This window comes from Physella acuta, unplaced genomic scaffold (assembly GCF_028476545.2).
Source record: "Physella acuta isolate Inbredline_101_S28 unplaced genomic scaffold, ASM2847654v3 ptg000150l, whole genome shotgun sequence".
Lineage (NCBI taxonomy): Eukaryota > Metazoa > Mollusca > Gastropoda > Physidae > Physella > Physella acuta.
In genome coordinates this window covers 279,280-298,844 of record NW_026731669.1, presented here as the reverse complement: position 1 = coordinate 298,844, position 19,565 = coordinate 279,280, and the positions used below count along the sequence as shown (strand labels likewise).

The 19,565-nt window shown below is 37.6% G+C and overlaps 1 protein-coding gene across 10 annotated transcripts; it reads right to left on the bottom strand.

Annotated features, from left to right (window-relative positions):
* Positions 1-8,554: 8,554 nt before the first annotated feature.
* LOC131935601 (uncharacterized) lies at positions 8,555-18,716 on the bottom strand. 10 transcript variants are annotated; one of them, XM_059292101.1, is made up of 8 exons: positions 18,609-18,716; positions 17,780-17,847; positions 17,129-17,206; positions 11,292-11,354; positions 10,862-11,003; positions 10,479-10,544; positions 10,031-10,224; positions 8,555-9,548 (listed from the first exon to the last, which is right to left on the bottom strand). In XM_059292101.1, exons 5-8 carry the CDS (start codon positions 10,917-10,919, stop codon positions 9,510-9,512), a joined length of 357 nt encoding a protein of 118 aa, XP_059148084.1. In that variant the 5' UTR covers positions 10,920-11,003; positions 11,292-11,354; positions 17,129-17,206; positions 17,780-17,847; positions 18,609-18,716; the 3' UTR covers positions 8,555-9,509. The 10 variants fall into 10 exon arrangements, with proteins under 10 accessions (XP_059148084.1, XP_059148083.1, XP_059148076.1 ...); XM_059292100.1 differs by having other exon boundaries at positions 8,555-9,505; XM_059292093.1 differs by having other exon boundaries at positions 8,555-10,224; positions 11,268-11,354; positions 18,609-18,708.
* Positions 18,717-19,565: the final 849 nt, after the last annotated feature.

Sequence of the window (19,565 nt, the reverse complement as noted above, 5' to 3'; positions counted from 1 at the left end):
ACCCAGCCACACTACATCCAACCACACTACACCCAGCCACACTACACCCAGCCACACTACACTAGCCACACTACATCCAACCACACTACACACTGCCACACTACACCCAGCCACACTACACACAGCCACACTATACCCAGCCACACTACACTCAGCCACACTACACCCAGCCACACTACACTAGCCACACTACATCCAACCACACTACACCCAGCCACACTACACACAGCCACACTACACTCAGCCACACTACACCCAGCCACACTACACTAGCCACACTACACACAGCCACACTACACACAGCCACACTACACCCAGTCACACTACACCCAGTCACACTACACCCAGTCACACTACACCAATCCACACTACACCCAGTCACACTACATCCAGCCACACTTCACCCAGTCACACTACACCCAGTCACACTACACCCAGCCACACTACACCAATCCACACTACACCCAGTCACACTACATCCAGCCACACTACACCCAGCCATACTACACCCAGCCACACTACACCCAGCCACACTACACACAGCCACACTACACCCAGCCACACTACACCCAGCCACACTAGCCACACTACATCCAACCACACTACACCCAGCCACACTACACCCAGCCACACTACACCCAGCCACACTACACCCAGCCACAGTAGCCACACTACACCCAGCCACACTACACCCAGCCACACTACACCCAGCCACACTACATCCAACCACACTACACCCAGCCACACTACACCCAGCCACACTACACTAGCCACACTACATCCAACCACACTACACACAGCCACACTACACACAGCCACACTACACCCAGCCACACCACACCCAGACACACTACACCCAGCCACACTACACCCAGCCACACTACACCCAGCCACACTACACCCAGCCACACTACATCCAGCCACACTACACCCAACCACACTACACCCAGCCACACTACACACAGCCACACTACACCCAGCCACACTACACCCAGCCACACTACACCCAGCCACACTACACCCAGCCACACTACACCAATCCACACTACACCCAGTCACACTACACCCAGTCACACTACACCCAGTCACACTACACCCAGTCACACTACACCCAGTCACACTACACCCAGCCACACTACACCAATCCACACTACACCCAGCCACACTACACCCAGTCACACTACATCCAGCCACACTTCACCCAGTCACACTACACCCAGTCACACTACACCCAGCCACACTACACCAATCCACACTACACCCAGTCACACTACATCCAGCCACACTACACCCAGCCATACTACACCCAGCCACACTACACCCAGCCACACTACACACAGCCACACTACACCCAGCCACACTACACCCAGCCACACTAGCCACACTACATCCAACCACACTACACCCAGCCACACTACACCCAGCCACACTACACCCAGCCACACTACACCCAGCCACAGTAGCCACACTACACCCAGCCACACTACACCCAGCCACACTACACCCAGCCACACTACATCCAACCACACTACACCCAGCCACACTACACCCAGCCACACTACACTAGCCACACTACATCCAACCACACTACACACAGCCACACTACACACAGCCACACTACACCCAGCCACACCACACCCAGACACACTACACCCAGCCACACTACACCCAGCCACACTACACCCAGCCACACTACACCCAGCCACACTACATCCAGCCACACTACACCCAACCACACTACACCCAGCCACACTACACACAGCCACACTACACCCAGCCACACTACACCCAGCCACACTACACCCAGCCACACTACACCCAGCCACACTACACCAATCCACACTACACCCAGTCACACTACACCCAGTCACACTACACCCAGTCACACTACACCCAGTCACACTACACCCAGTCACACTACACCCAGCCACACTACACCAATCCACACTACACCCAGCCACACTACACCCAGCCACACTACACCCAGCCACACTACACCCAGCCACACTACACGAACCAGAAAGACAATTTTACTATGCATATTCCTTGCCATACAGCTCACACCAGGAGAATCCCTTTGGATCAAAATCGGTGGATGCACTTACTGACACTTGTACACAAAGCCGGTCCTAATTTATTTAATGTAGTCGTCAAATTGTATCTGACGCCTTTTTCTCTTTCTGATACAGCTGTGACTATTGTCTGTATCTTGATAAATATTGTAAACTTTTAACTGCATTGTTTTGTCTCAAAGAAACCAAACGGTTTGGGCACTTTATACCGTGTACAAGAACTTGTCTCTTTGTAGGCTACGGAGCTTGGCACTATTGTATTAATAGCCACTTGAAGACTCTTTCTGTAAGGTTTAAACGACACAAGTTGACGACATCATTGGTGCTTGTGACCTACTTAGGTTCAGTAATGTTTTATTTTGACATTGTATAATACCTTATATGGAATGATGGTGCAACTACTGGGGTTTTTCCACTGTCTTATTAAGGTGTCTAGGACCCAGAAATTTTCCATTAAGATCTGATTGATTGATTCTGATCAGATGACCATCCCAACCAATGGCTACATGAGTTGAGGATAACCTCCCCTGTTGCAGAAGTCTTTAACTGCACCGCACACTCGCCACACGTGGCAGTTTACCTTGATCAGGCAGTCTACCTTGAACAAACGGTCCATTACAACCAAGCCGTCCATATTGTCCGGCAATAGATTCTGACCATTTGAACGTGAGAGAACTTAAGTCCTGTGTGTGCTATGCTGTCTTAAGTTGATTTAGTCTTCTAGTATAAAATTACTTGTCGCCAAGTGATTCTTGAAGCTATAGCAGTGTTGTGTGGCCTGTGGCTATTTTTATACAGTGTTGAAATCTGTGATAGTGTTTTTTCTTACGCTTTGTAAGTTGGGTTTTGTCATTTTATAAATTAAATATTTTATCTAGTTTAACCTTGTGTTCTGCCACAACTGTGTTCGCTTATTAAAGGTTGTATGCAGATTGGATGAGTGTTAATTTCAATAGTATCACTAGTTTTCCCTAGACATCGAATTCGAGCCCTAGTGTGTTGTTGAGTTAGTGTCCATCCATTTAGGCTTTAAGTCATTTGCATATTACCCCGAAAAAAGAATCCGGGGACGTTCACCATCTATCTGGCTGATAGATAGGTAAACGTTACAAAGTGGGGGCTCGCCGAGATTTAATCTGTCGTTCCAGTTGTTGGTTATATCAGTTAAACACTAAGTTTAGTTGATTTAGTTGTTTTTCTATCCAGTGAAGCCGTGTTATTGAAACGCGCGCAAGGCTAGAATTATCTAGGTCAATAGTCAGACGTGTCACGTCCTAGATTGAAGAGGTCAAGTACACGGCCCAACGCACCGTGTTAAGTTAGTGAATCTAGGCTTGTTGTGTTTTTGAAAGTTAGTGTTATGGAGTCTTTCTTATCTAATCCCACTTTTGAGGAGGTAGAAAAGTTGAGTAGAAAAGTTTTGATTAGAGTTGTTAAGGAATTGAAATTGGATTATTCTGTTACGCAGAAATCAGAGGTGTTGAGAGATAAAATTGTTGTTCATTTTATTAATGAAGGAGTATTTGATGAAAGTTTGTTGGCTGGTGTGTTACTCCGCGAGGAGAAACCTCTAGAGAAGATAGAATTAGAAGCTAGAATTGCTTTAGAGAAGGAGAAAGTTGCTTTAGAGAAACAGGAGTTAGAGGCTAAAATTGCTTTAGATAAGAGGAGGTTGGAATTAGAGTTTGGTCAAGTTAGTGATGTCACTTCTCTGGTAGATCCAAAAAAGTTGTCGGTAGGGCAAGTGATTGCCAAATTTGGGAAATTAGTGCCTAAATTTGATGAAACAGATTTGGTCGTTTTCTTTAACTCATTTGAGAGTTTAGCGAAGACATGTGAATGCTTTATTGAGCTCGGTCCTTACTGGGAAAGCTGCAAAAACATATCAGGCACTCTCTCACGACGTTCAAAATAACTATAGTTTGGTCAAGACTGCCATTTTGAAGGCCTACGCACTGACGCCCGAGGCCTATCGGATGAAATTCCGAGCACTCCGCAAGTTACCCACTCAATCATATGTGGAATTTCTCTTTGAAAAGGAGAAAATATTCTCAAGGTGGCTACACTCTGAGGAAGTTTCTGAGTTTGAGAAACTCAGGTCACTTATCCTAAGGGAAGAATTCCTAACGTCCCTGCCTGAAGAGATACGACTACACATACTGGATAACAAGATAATTGACATCCGGAAGGCTGCTGAGTCGGCTGACACATATATGTTGGTGCATAAGAAACCACCAGTGTCAGGAAACCGCCTCAACCCCGTGCTTCCCCTTTTTGGCAGCAATCCTCCTGTTGGCCAACACTTGAAGGCATCACAGTCCAGAGAGAACCCAAGATCAACTCTCAATCGTCGAGCAGTATGCCAGTTCTGCAAAAGACCTGGTCATCTTGTCAAGGACTGTTACAAACGTCGTCAATATAACAGAGAGGTGGTGCGTACTTCTGCGCACTATGCTCTATCCCCTCAAGCAGCCAGTTCAACTATGAACTCTAGAATTCTAAAGGACTCTAACCCTAAGTGTCCGCAAGAAGGTAGTCAAGTCTCCACACATTATGTGCAGTCACTTTTTGACTGTTCTCGCCACCATCCAGTTTCTTCCGAGTCTATCGATCTCGAGGGATCGAGAAAAGTTGACTTTTTATCTTTCATTGCCGAAGCCATCATTAGCAAACCAGGTGATCCGTTGTCTCAAAAGAATATCACCGTCCTAAGAGACACAGGAGCGTCACAATCACTCCTTTTGAAAAGTTCAATGGACATTACAACTGAGACGAACACCGGAAGGATTTCCATTATCCAGGGAGTGGGGACAAAATCTACTGTCGTCCCTCTACACAAGTTTGCCCTGAAACATCATCTCGTCGAAGGTGAGGTCATTTTAGGTGTGATAGATAGTTTTCCAGTCCCAGGAGTACACCTACTTTTAGGGAATGACCTTGCGGGAAGCAAAGTATACCCCTGTACGGTTCCAAACCCTTTCTCAACAGTTCCAGATAATGATAATGAACTGTATCCTGCATGTGTGGTGACAAGAAGCCAGACCAAACAATTGGCTGACACAACGTCTGAACCACACCTACCATCATCGTCAAGAAATTCGACTCCCAAACTGGAGTCTATGCTTCTAGAGAACACAAGTCTGGGCTTACCCCTGAGAATATCTCAGGAAGACATCATTAAAGCTCAATAAGTCGACGCGGAACTCAAAGCAATGGTCGAAAAATCTGTATCATCTGACGATGGGGAGTATTTCTCCGAGAACGGCCTCTTCTTTCGTCGCTCGATACCAGTGAATGCCTCACCAGCCGAACCATGGTTGGGTAAAAACCAGCTGTGGGTCCCTCCACCTTATCGGCATGAAATACTTAAACTGGCACATGACCATCCAATGTCAGCGCACCCAGGAGTCACTAAAACGACGGCGAAGATCAAAGAACTGTTCTTTTGGCCCAAAATGAGAAATGATGTGTCGCGTTACTGCAGAAGTTGCACGAACTGTCAGTTGGCCGGAAAGCCAAATCAGAAAATTCCTAAGGCCCCTTTGAGTCCGATTCCTGTATTAGAAGAACCCTTTTCTAAAATCGTCATCGACTGTGTAGGTCCCTTGCCTAAAACCAAGGCGGGCAACGAGTACCTACTTACCTTTATGTGTTCAAGTACCCGTTTTCCCGAGGCGTTCCCCTTACGGAACATTAAGGCAAAGACTGTAGTCAGAGCCATGACCCGGTTCTTCACTACCTTTGGATTACCTAGAATCGTGCAAACAGATCAAGGCAGCAACTTCACCAGTCACCATTTTCAGGAAGCACTAGCCAAGCTAGGCGTTACCCACATCACCAGCTCAGCCTACCACCCTCAGTCTCAAGGCGTACTTGAGAGGTTCCACCAAACCCTCAAAACCATGCTAAGAACATTCGCTAATAGTAACACCCAATGGGATGAGACTGTTCCTTTGATTATTTTCGCCGCGAGGGACTGTGTCCAGGACTCTTTAGGCTACTCTCCTTTTCAACTTGTGTTTGGACATTCTGACCATGATCCCCTGAAATTTACCTCTAAGTTAGGACAGACAAACCAAATAATATTGAGATGGTGTTTATATTTCCAAAATTTTAATCTGGAAATTTCACACATTAAGGGTAGTGATAATGTTGTGGCTGATTGTTTGTCAAGGATGTAAAATCTTATTGCACACATTGATCATGTGACATGTTTTGTGGTTCATTAAGACCATACACAAGTGTTGTGTTTTCACATTAAAATGAGTGGTATGAGTTTTGAATTTTTCAAAATTCCAATCCTATTGAATATTTTGTTTATTTTCAGGTGAACCTTAATTAAAGGTGGTTTTTGATTATATGTAATCTTTTTTAATAATATGTCTCACATGACTCAGTTGATATTGTAGCTAGTCATTGAAATAAAGGTCTTACCCTGGCGGGTTTACCACTTTTAATATCCACATGGAAAGATTGTAATACCCTTTTTTGAGGGATTTTGATGTATGATTATTTTTTGAAGGGTTACTCCCCTTTCACCAAATGTAAAAGTTTGAGTTACTTCCCTTTTATGTTCAGGGATATTTTCATCTGGTATTATGATTTTGATTGCCTACATTTGTAAAACATTTTTTTTTATTCTCATTGCCAGATTGGTTCCTTATGTATGTTTTTGTGGAACCTATCTGTCACTTCCAAAAAGGGAGGGGATGTGACCTACTTAGGTTCAGTAATGTTTTATTTTGACATTGTATAATACCTTATATGGAATGATGGTGCAACTACTGGGGTTTTTCCACTGTCTTATTAAGGTGTCTAGGACCCAGAAATTTTCCATTAAGATCTGATTGATTGATTCTGATCAGATGACCATCCCAACCAATGGCTACTTGAGTTGAGGATAACCTCCCCTTTTGCATAAGTCTTTAACTGCACCGCACACTCGCCACACGTGGCAGTTTACCTTGATCAGGCAGTCTACCTTGAACAAACGGTCCATTACGACCAAGCCGTCCATATTGTCCGGCAATAGATTCTGACCATTTGAACGTGAGAGAACTTAAGTCCTGTGTGTGCTATGCTGTCTTAAGTTGATTTAGTCTTCTAGTATAAAATTACTTGTCGCCAAGTGATTCTTGAAGCTATAGCAGTGTTGTGTGGCCTGTGGCTATTTTTATACAGTGTTGAAATCTGTGATAGTGTTTTTTCTTACGCTTTGTAAGTTGGGTTTTGTCATTTTATAAATTAAATATTTTATCTAGTTTAACCTTGTGTTCTGCCACAACTGTGTTCGCTTATTAAAGGTTGTATGCAGATTGGATGAGTGTTAATTTCAATAGTATCACTAGTTTTCCCTAGACATCGAATTCGAGCCCTAGTGTGTTGTTGAGTTAGTGTCCATCCATTTAGGCTTTAAGTCATTTGCATATTACCCCGAAAAAAGAATCCGGGGACGTTCACCATCTATCTGGCTGATAGATAGGTAAACGTTACATGCTGTTTCGGTAGCATCACTTTTGGTAGTGTTTTTATTGATGTTTGCAATAACGTTGACAAAACAGTTATGGACCTGAAATTAAATATGAAGAAAGACAACCATGAAATTCTATTGAATGTGAAATATTTTACTCGTTATTTCCCTTCGACCACGATACTTTGTTCGTGCAGAGTTTACAGTACAGCGTCAACTAAAGGCACTAATACTAAATGACCAAAGATACAACAAAACATTAAATACATTAAGAAGATGTCATATTATGTAACACAATTTATACAATATATGAATGTCCCTATAATATGATAGAGGTCAATATATTCCTTTGTTAAGTATAGAGAAATTTACGACATAAACTATTGACGGGAACAGGAAAAAAGAAAGATACTCATGATATTCTTTTCTCTAAAATTATTTTTATTGTTGCTTCCCTTTGACTGTAAACGTTTTTTGTTTTACAATTCAGTTTTCAAGATATGAAATTAACAACATGCCTTGCTATCAGACCAAAAGTCTTTTGTATTTTTTTTACCTGTACAGCTTGTAATAACTTTGATCAATATAACATGTATCAAAATAGCTTTAAAATATATTTTATAAACACAAACTACCTGTTTAATCTTTAAAATTTGTGTGCACTCATAATGAACATTTGGTTTTGTGCACATTAATCATTTTTTGTAATGTTACCAATATTTACCAAGTTTTGCCATAAAATCCAAGCAAGTTACGTTATCTTTAAAATTTGAAGATCAATCTAGCAGATAAAATAGAGTTCATCTATTTCTTAAAACATGACATGTTTAAATTCAGAGTTTCTTCCAGGCATCTCTTCCGCCCCCCGCCCCCACCGAACAAAATCGAATTTATATAGAAACTATTTACTTTTAATAATGGACCGCCCCCCCCCCTCTCCTCCGGAAATTTTAGTCCGTGTCCCCCCCCCCCCCCACCGGGAGAAAAAAAGTTAGGAAGAAACACTGTTTAAATTATGCCGTCATAGCCGAGTTTAAATTACCCAATTTACTCAGGTACTCATCAGAGCTGGATTGACTCAGGTACCAGAGACTTACATTTCAACATTCAAGTGCTCTGTCACCAGTTGGTGAAAGTATCTAGAATAAATAAGAATAAACATTTTTTTGAAGTAGGACAACACACGATGTAGATATTAACGATTGTGTCTAGTATCAGTTAAGTTTATTTGAACTTCACTTCATTGAAATGACAGTTATTTATCCTTATAAAGGCTTAATGGCAGCATTGTGGTTTTAAAACCAACGACATCAGTAACAAAAGTTGTTTGACAACAATTCGCTCATTTTATAATTTAGAAAACATACTAATTGGTCCATAAAAAACAGAACAACGTATTTTTAGCTTGGGCATTTATTTTCTAATTGTTATAATTTTGTAAACAAATAAAAATAGCAAGAAATTTAATTTTTAAAGTTAAAACCTGTCAATTCATGGTAAGGTTAGAACAAAAATTGTGCCGACATTTGTTACAGAGAAAATATTCACGATAATAAACATGTAAAGTGCCAATAATACATTATGGTAGATGCAAGGTTTGACGGTTAAACGGTTTAAAACAATTCAAAGATTTGTTTTAATCATTTAAATGTAATAAAATGTTTACAAGACATGCAAGTCTTAACACAATTTATTGACGGGAACGGCTCCGCCATTTTGTTTGTTTACATTGTGTAGACAAGGGAAGAGTACTAACAGTTAAATAAGTCTCTCAACACTCCCCACTATAATTTCCTTCAGAGTTTGATCCACTGTGGGGATGGTAATAAAATATCCCGCTATATCCCGGTCTGTAGACAGTCGCTCCACTGGAGCCTGGACATGTACATGTTGTGTACCAGTACCTGGTCCAGGTGAGGCCCTTATCCCTCTCACGTTTGTGTGTCCATTGTCCTACAGAGACCTGTTTAGGACAGCCATGAGGATGTGACACTATAACGGTCAACCTGTCCTCAAAAAAAAATCTACCGTATTTGTTTATTACTCCCCTACATAGATCATCAAAGCGCTCACACATCTTGTACAGTTCACCAACCAACTCTAAGTTACATGTCACATAACTCAACTCACACCTGTCTCTCTCAATGTTTGCCCCACCCCCCACCTCCCAGCCATCAAGACTGACCACTGGACTTTTATTGTCATCAAAACCTAAAACACACCTGGTCTGTCTCGCCTCACTGTCATCAAACACCACATGTGTGGCTGTCTGCACACGAACCTCCCCCCACACTTTGTTGGGTGTTGCAGAGACTTGACACTGGGCACAATGACAAGTTCTGTCACTCTCAATGTATTTGAGCACACACCTCAACCTACCCGTCCCTAACCTCATCACGTGACTTCCTCTGTCATTATAACATGGATATGGAACATGCGTGTCTGGGTAAAACTCTGGTCTCTCTAGACTGGTGAATTTAGTCTTTACCTGAACAGTTAGGGCTGCCATTGTTTTGATTGTCTCAGACATGAGGTCGTCGTCATGGTAACGTGCGGGGAGATATTTTGTGTTGAAATCTTTAAGAGGTATAAAACCTTTGTGACCTGGATTTTTCTTACAGCCAGTAACATGTTTGTGTAGATCAGCTTCTCCTCCATAGCACATCTCAGCTTCATGATTTCCTGCAGGAATAGGAAAACAAATTATTTAAACAACCTAAAAATTTAAACACTGATATAAAATGCACCTATTATTATTTTGATAATACTATGTTTACACTAACACTTAATTAAGCATACTGATATATATACAAATTAAACTTTTACTATGTCCTTCCTTTAATCAACTTTAAATTAACTATAGAAAAGTCATCTAAATGTTAGCACAGATTTTTAATTGTTTAGACTAGAGTTGTCTTATGTTAGTCATATCTCACCTGGAATAAAGACACCTGTTTGGTCACTTTTGAAAACTTTACTTAGACTCTCACAGTATGGCACATCTAAAATAAAAAATAAGAAAAGAACACATACATTACTTCATAATTACAGTGACAAGAAATGTGGCATTACTGAGAACAACTTTTACAGCTTCTTTGATACTCAAAGTTCTTAATCAGGTATGTAAGAAAATACATTTTCATAGAATTCATTGGGTATTGAGCATTTTGTTGTTAAAACTTATAGAAATCACATGTTAATTATTAAGGAATTGATTTTTAAATTATTTGAATGTTAAAAATGCAACAATAGTTTTTAAATTAGCTGAATTACTTATAGCTTTGGTCAAAAGAATGATTTAACATTTATCTGGCTCTACCTTCAGGTGTACTTGGTGGCTCCAAATTTCTTTTTCTCACTTTTTTGGGGTTTTCCATGGTTTGTGTTACTTTAGATATGATTATAGATCATTAATATCAAATAGTAACTAGGGCTTAGTAAGTTCAGAATTAACTTTACATCTGCAGATAAAAGTTCCTCAAGTTTAATAAACATGTAGTATTGTAACATAAAATAAATTTGTTTCTACTAACTAAACAGTGAAAAAGCTACCTAAAATATATACCTCAAATAAAAATACTGTTGATAATTTTTTTGGGTATAAACATAGCACATACAAGCTTATTATTTATTTGATATTAGCTTTTGATAAAGATTTTAATAAATTATTTGTGATTTTCAACTATTTATTTTTCTTAAGTAGGAGTTATATTTGAAAATGAGACCTTAAAAATGCAGAATAAAATTACTTGCTTAACTTGTTTACAAATGTTTGGATATCAACCAGTTGTCATTCACAATTGCCACTAAAGCTTGAAAAAAAAGCATCTGATTATTTTCATGGAAACGATGTTGATCAATGTTTACTTTTTAAAAAAATAATTTATTTTCATAAAAGTCAAAAGTGTGAGCCTAGAAGTAGAAGAGCAAATTTAAGTTAAATCGAAGCTAATGACTATTGAGTTTAATTGCATTTTTTTGTAAACCATATAGACTTAATATGCTTATCAGCTAATTTGCTGTTAATTTTTCTCAACTATATTTAATAACTATATTGAGTGTTGTATTGTAATTAGCAATATCAATTAACACATCAGAACTAAGTTTGCAGCAATTGTAACTTATTGAAACAGAAAAATACACAATGTAAATGCTCAACAGCTTCTGTAAATACATTGCCTAATCTAATTAGTTTTGAATATCCCCATGCCCAAAAGTTCAGATCACACTTTAAATAAAAATATTTTCAGAAGAATCTTGTTAAGTAGTAATTACAGCAAATAAGTTACCTAATTAGCCTGGATCTTTAATGAGCTTAATAAAAATCAGTTATAACATTTAATTTTGAACTATTATGAATATAAAGAGAATAGTAGTCACATAGAAAAGATTAGTATTTAAAATGAATTCTTAGGTCTTAATAAAATGTAAAAAGATTAACTTTTGAAAGATAATCAGTTTGTCCTTTATAGTTTTATATTTGTTGTAGATCTACTTATTTATTGCCCTGTAGCATATAGATCTAGTTAATTATTGAAACAAAAAATTTACATAACAATTGAAAATACTCCTCTATTAATCCCAAAAATGTCTTCTTACAGACTTCATACTAAATAGTAAATACTTTAAGATAATTTTTTTACTGCTTAAAATGGTACCACTTCTTACTTCTATTTGTTATAGCCTAATTTACTTAAATTTACTTGGTTCAATGTTTATACTCTTTGCATTATTTTTATTTTATAATTATTTGTCAAATTATGGATCTAATATCTAAATGTTAACTTCCACCCTTTTATTTGACTCTAGATGTAGATCAATATTATAAAATGTTCAGAGTGTCTATTCAAAGTCGACTGTGAATAGCAGTATTAGGAATAGCCTTGGCCTTAAATGTAGGGCCTATAGAATAGATATTATAAATCTAGATCTAGAATAGATTTTCAATAGATATATCATCCTTTTCCAGATCTAGATTGTCACTATACTATAACTATATAAACTATTTAAAACATAATATAGATCTAGATATATCTATTACTACTTTACTAGATTTCGATCTAGATATAGATCTAGATCTAGATCCTGGATCTAGACTAACTCAAAACTAAGATTTAGATCTACTGAAGTACTACTCTTAAGAAGACTAAAACTCTTGGCTCTATGCCATGGAGTCTATGTCTAGATCTATATTATACTAGATCTATATCTATGATCTATAGCCAAAGTCTAGATCTAGAAATCTAGATCTAGACTCTGGCTAGATCTCTAACTCTAGATTTAGATCTAGAAATCTAGAGTAGATCTCTAGAATCCAGATCTAGAAATCTAGAGTAGATCTAGATCTAGACTTAATCTAGATTTTGATCTAAAATTGAAAAGTAGAATCTAGACAAGCGCAACAAATGGGTAATACATTACAACAAAATAATTAGGCCCTACATGTAATTATTTGCAATACAATATATTAGATAAAACACCTAAAAATATACAAGTACTAAGAATAAAGTGTAAACAGTTTTTACACAATAAAATAACCTATCAATCACTTCAATGATGCTTGAGATTTAAACTGTTATTATTATCAGGGGCGGAACTACAGTGCCGCCAGACCCCGCAATGCGGGGGGGCCCAGACCAATTGGGGGCCCAAAAATCCTGGCTAAATTATTTTTAAAAAATTAAAAAAAAATTAGGTGGAGGTCGAGTTACATCTTTCTTCTACAGTTACAAACAAACACGATAGTCGGCAAACGTCTTTGAGAAAAATGCACTGACTATAGCTCGAGAGACCGCCAGACATATAGACAACTTCAAAGACGAAGCATCTGAAATTTGACTGTGCCGGTACGCTTTGAAATCGGGCTGGGGAAATGTTGCGGCGAGGCGACTATCCTGGTCTTCTAGACGATCGGAAAAAGTCGGCACTATTGATGTAGATGTTTATCGGCGCTTTCTTGTCCCCTTCCGTTCCCAACTCTCCCCCCCCCTCCCCCCTCCCCCTCACTTCTACCCCTCACCACACCCTTACTCTTACAATAAGATGTAATGCATAGATTAACGAACCGTCTATGAACTGTAAACTGTAAACTGACCACTTCTGCACATTTTGTTAAAGACACTAGTCAGTAGTTGTTCATTTACCTGATGAACAGGGGCGGAACTACAGTCCCGCCAGACCCCGCAATGCGCGGGGGGGGGGGGGGGGGGAGGCCGTTTAGGGGCCCACGGCTGACCAAAATTTTTTTTTTTTAATTTTGAATTTAATTTTTGCCTTAATATTTGGTTTGTAAAAGAAAAACACTGTAGCTGCGGTACGATTATCTTTATTTTACAGTCACTATACCACGCTCTTCCGCAAAAGATAAAATCCATTACACAAACTACAGTGTAAAATATAGGCAACTCTTCAAATTTTGAATGACTTCTTTGACTCGTTGCCCCCCCCCCCCCTCCCTTTGATAGCTAAACAGAGGGCACGTAACTGTTTGACCGATCCTCCAAGGTATACTGTGGCGGATGGGGCAGGGGATGGGGACCAAAAAGGAGGTTAAAAAATTGTTGACAAATTCTTTACATATTTAAAACAGTTATTTATAGTTGTATTTTTTAACCATCCTCAAGGCCGAGTTCTATTTATAGTTCCCTACAATCAAACACACGCTGTCGCCGGCAAATTCTTTTAAAAAAAACAACAAAGTCCATAGCACGAAAAGCCGCTACATATGAAGTGGGCTTTCAATACTTTCATGATGCGCGGTTCTTACTTGCGGCATTGGTAGGGGACCCGAAATATATATATATATATATATATATATATATATATATATATATATATATATATATATATATATATATATATATATGGGGGGCCCAAAAAATTTTTTTGCGGGGTGGCCCATTTTTTCTAGTTCCGCCACTGATTATTATACATCAAAATGTGTTAATAAGAAGACACCTTTTTGATAATATTTGATAATAAGTACAATGAACATTATAAATATATAATATTGAAAGAGTTTTAAAAAACCTTGATTCTACCTACACACTGTTTACAGATTATGAGGGAATTTAAAACAATTATACATGTAGCCATGTTTTATGATACGAGGGAATTTACTGTATTGAAACACATTTATCCGGGGTAGACTTTGAGAATTTCACAAGTCTGTCAAGGATTTAAAACTACTTTTCTCGCCAAAGTTTCATCAAATATATATTTTAATTTGATTTTTATAAGTTATAAGAATGTAATGAAAAATAATGTTGGTGGAACGCAGAAACATCCTTTACGAAGTATATTAAAAGGTTTCATTTTATATCATCCTTGCTATTGAGAATTTAAATTACAAAATTTAGCAACATTTTTAATTTAGCATTTTGAAATCGTATAAGCAGCGTTACAAAATTGTCGGAATATAATTATATATTATATCGTATGAAATACAAACAAACATGTATTAAATAAAAGCGGCGCATTCAAAACATCTTTATAAGTACAGGTCACCACAAAGCCTGAAATTAGTCCCAATATTCCCAACTACAGTTCCAAATTGAACTTTTGGAATCAGCAATTATGTTCACTCTTGTCCGACAACGCTGTTTAACATTGTTAGTCATTTACCATTAAATGTAGGTAAGGTTGCGCCCAGATCTGACGGTCGATTTGACAGATGAAGTAGAGTTTTATTTTGAGCTCGGCGAATTTAGAGATAGTGAGTTAACTGCATTACACACAGTCGATGTTATATTTCGCAATCTTACTCAGGTACCCATCAGATCCGGATGGAATAATGGACGTGGGGTCTGGTTTCATATGCTCTGCAAACTCCCCCACGTCGTCCAAAAATTTATAGAATATAGTAACCTAGTATACAGACAATTTTCTCTTAAAAGTAAAAGAAAGAAAATAACATAAGAGTTATACAGATAACATTAGGTGTTTAAGTTTAACATTTTGGTTTTTGTTATAATCATTGCACATATGGTGGTAAGCTGTTTCTTTCAAATTTGCTTTTATAGTTGTCATTAAATGTAATTTTGAATATGTAATCACAATATGAAAATAAATTATAATGTAGCTAACATTACAACATGAGATGCTTATCCTCGGTTATTTCTATGGACTTAATTGTTCACAAAACATAACTTTCAACTTATCATAAAAGCTGCATCATAGAAATAAATTCTTTGTACTATTAAAATTCACTTTAACAATGTAAGCCTATTTTAAATGAAGAATTCATTCTAAATAGATTTATGAAGATACATTTAGAAAAACCTACATGCTCTATATATGCTGGTATAGGCAACATCCAAGACCCTCACTCCCGCTACAAGGACAAGTTTAGGGAATAGTAAGGGACGGTGATGTTAGGTATTCTTCTACATCATCCTCCCACCAACGTCAAAGTGTGGAACGGGAGTTAAAAACTTTGCAGAAAAAAAACCTTAACCTGAGCTAGGAATTCAATAACTCGACCGGTACTTGCCTCGATAAAAATATATCGTGTTTTTTTCCACTATAGTAGAAACTTCCGTAACGTTGTTTCAAATGTTTTCAACAAAGTTGGTATGCTTGCATTTATATTTAGACATAGCAAACAGGTACACTCAATAATTAAATGAAAATGTCCAAGAATTGTATCCAAACACATGCCTTATATATATCTTCTCCATTTAATTTTAAAACAAGAGGAACACTGAAGGAATTGCTGCATGAGAATATTTATTATTACCTACTGGCAATTTCCAAAACGTTGCTGAAAGCTATTGCTGTTTAATATAATAGGTTGAATAGGTATATTTAGGACTAAATGTGAAATCAGCTTTATTCTATGATATAAATAATGTTTGCATATTTTAGTAAATAACTACTACCTATTTCTTAATTAATTTTCAATAATGTGTTTTCAATCCAATGATAGCAATTAACACACATTCATAATATATTCTATAAACATAATTATAAACTAAGACATCAAAAGGAAAATCAAAGCTCTTACCTTACTTTAGCTTCAAGATAAAAAGTTTTCAAAATGGCCATTCAGCCAGTTACCACGAAATTCTATTTATAACTTAGCTGTAAAAATAAACTATCACGGTTGTTTTATTTCCCGCTATTACTTGTGTATGGAAAATTAAGACACCGCACTGGCTAAATAACTTGTTTGGTTTATTTGTGACCAGTGGCGTAGCCAGGATCGTCTCAAGGGGGGGGGGGGGGGTTCCAATTTTTACCCGGGGACAAACTTTCGATTTGCACCACCCCCCTCAAACTTTCGATTTGCACCCCCCCCCCCCCCTCAAACTTTCGATTTGCACCCCCCACCCTCAAACTTTCGATTTGCAACCCCCCCCCCCCTCAAACTTTCGATTTGCACACCCCCCCCCTCAAACTTTCGATTTGCACCCCCCCTCATACTTTTTATATATATACCCCCCCCCTGCCTACGCCACTGTTTGTGACATATTTGTTCAAGTAAAGACAAAAGGACAGAAAAGATGGTTAAAAATTATCGGGCGAACGTCTTTTGTGTATTGATGAACGAAGAACAACACATACATTAGTAATTAAGTAATGTTACATGTATAACTCCTTGTCCTGCACACTCTTTTAGATGACATTTCTCAAATCAATTTTTATGAGATCTTCGCCATACAATCTGATGAGGAAACAACAATTACAATTAAATATTATAGTAGGCCTATATTTTTAGCAACTGTCGTACTTTTATCTTAGCATTCAGAAGATGTTTCTAAACTAAATGAGGCTACTCTTAAAAGGTTAAATAAAATACGTATTTTTTGCTTAAAATTAATATGCTTAGAAACATCTGTAACAGAAAAAGGAAAGATCTGACGTAATCAGGCTAAATCAATGTATATATTCACTTTCTTAAAATTACGTTTATAAAGTGAGGCTACTCTTCATATGCAGAGGTCACAGAAACAAGTGAACTCTACTTCACTTGCCCCATAGACCGTCAGGTTTGAAAGGGAAACTTTACTTACTTTTACTCGTAAGGTTTCGGGGTAAATAAATGTTTTGGATTTGAAACATTTTGGAGAGTCTAGCTACTTTTATGACAGAGCTCCCATTAACCAGACTGGCCTCGACACAGTAAACTCCGACTAACTAGCTTTTGAAGATGTCGGTTCGATCACTGCATGTTGGTCGTTATCGACCCCTGGGTTCTTACCAGGTAAGCCAATAAGTGCTAGACCCCATGACTTACCTGTGGTACTGCGCTACATTGTGGGGTGAGTTCGGACATACGAGCCTACTTACTGGATAGTCTGTTAACTAAAAAAATCTAAATGTTATAAACCTTCCTAAGCCGGAAAAACTAAGTTTTAACGGTGTGTTAGTGTTTGTATGCGCATATGTGCCTGCGTGTATGTGCCTATGTATTTTCGCGCGTTTTTATGTGCGAGTGAGAATTTTGACATTAATAAATACCTCAATTGCAACATTTACATCTCCAGTTCCCGATTAAAGACGATCCCGTGGTTTAATTCTTTAGCAATGGCCTCATTCAGCGTCACAATTTTTTATCCCCAAAGAGGAGTTAAATTCACCAAGCACTTCATACCATCCTTATCGGTGTGAAATGTACTGATTTAGTTTATCTTTAAACCTCTTGTTTTTCTCGTTTTTACAGCATTCGTGCATATACAACTTTTTGCATAAGTCTTATGAAAACAGAATGCATTTTATGACCACCCGGGCAAATTAAAGACTTGTGTAAGGTCAGTAAAAGGGAACGTTTGTATACGTAGCAATGTGCTGATAGGTGTTAAGGCAATAACAGGAATATTTTTTTAAATGTCCCAACATACTTTCTAACATTACATCATCAGTGTAGCCAAATCTTCTTCAAATACATATTGAAAGAAAATACATATATAAATATAGATAAATAAAAATAATATGCATAATATATATATATATATATATATATATATATATATATATATATATATATATATATATATCTGTGTGTGTGTGTGTGTGTGTTCTACATTAAATATTGCCATTGCCTACTTTTTAAATAATTGACTCACCTGTTTTCTAATGGCTTCTTTCTATGATGAAAACATTTTAAACAAGTAAAAACAGAAAAAGCCATACAATTAATTAAAAACAAAAAACAATTCTTTAGTACCTGTAACGTTTGGTGACTAACTTAAAAGTGTTAAAAAAACCATTTGACCTATTTTCTAAAAATAGCTTAAACCCCCAGGTAAGTGTCACGTGATACTGTGTGGATGAATATCAGATCAGGAATTTCCGAACTTACGCAATGTTGCAATACTTATAGTAGGTTTCTCTAGCTACTGTATAGTAATTTAAATTCCTATGTTTTAAATATTTGTTGCTTGGAGAGGCTAATAATATTTTTAATTTGGTACACGGCAATCCAATTTGTACACATATTAAAAAGAGTGACGTTCAAAACGTGATGCTTGTGTAAATTTTTAATTTTTATTTTCTCGAGTTTATGAAAGAAGGGCATAATGTAACCTGGAAAGTAATAGCAAAATAAGTATTGATTTCTTGTAAATGACTAAGATATAATTAAAGAAACAGACAACATAAATGAAAATACCAAATTGAAGTTACACTTTTTTCAACCAACCTGTGAAAATACATAATGCACTCTAACATATTAAAATAACAATACAGCAATTAAATGATGTGTCGAAAAGTGATACATTAATGCTAACTTCTGTTGTGTACTTTAATATGTAAAATAGTTTTAAGTTCTGTGACAGAAAGCTTAGTGTGTGAGGGGAGAGTGTGTGAGGGGAGAGGGATTTAATTTCTGTCACGATAAGTGACAATGAGAAGAGTAAAATGGAGTTCAGAAAATGTAATGTTGATTGTTAGCAGTTTAAAAATAATGTTCTATACTTAATTATTGCAGTCTATTTTAACGTTCATAGACATTTTGTATTTTTTTTATATATATATTTTGGCCAAGAAAGTGGATATTCATAAACAAAAATGAGGCGAAATAT

Excerpts from the sequence above, each read along its gene's own strand:
- LOC131935601 (XM_059292093.1), bottom strand. The coding sequence starts at position 10,919 with ATGGAAAACCCCAAAAAAGTGAGAAAAAGAAATTTGGAGCCACCAAGT. Across the intron at positions 10,545-10,861 it reads GCCACCAAGTACACCTGAAG|ATGTGCCATACTGTGAGAGT; the intron begins GTAGAGCCAGAT and ends TTTTTATTTTAG. Across the intron at positions 10,225-10,478 it reads AACAGGTGTCTTTATTCCAG|GAAATCATGAAGCTGAGATG; the intron begins GTGAGATATGAC and ends CTATTCCTGCAG.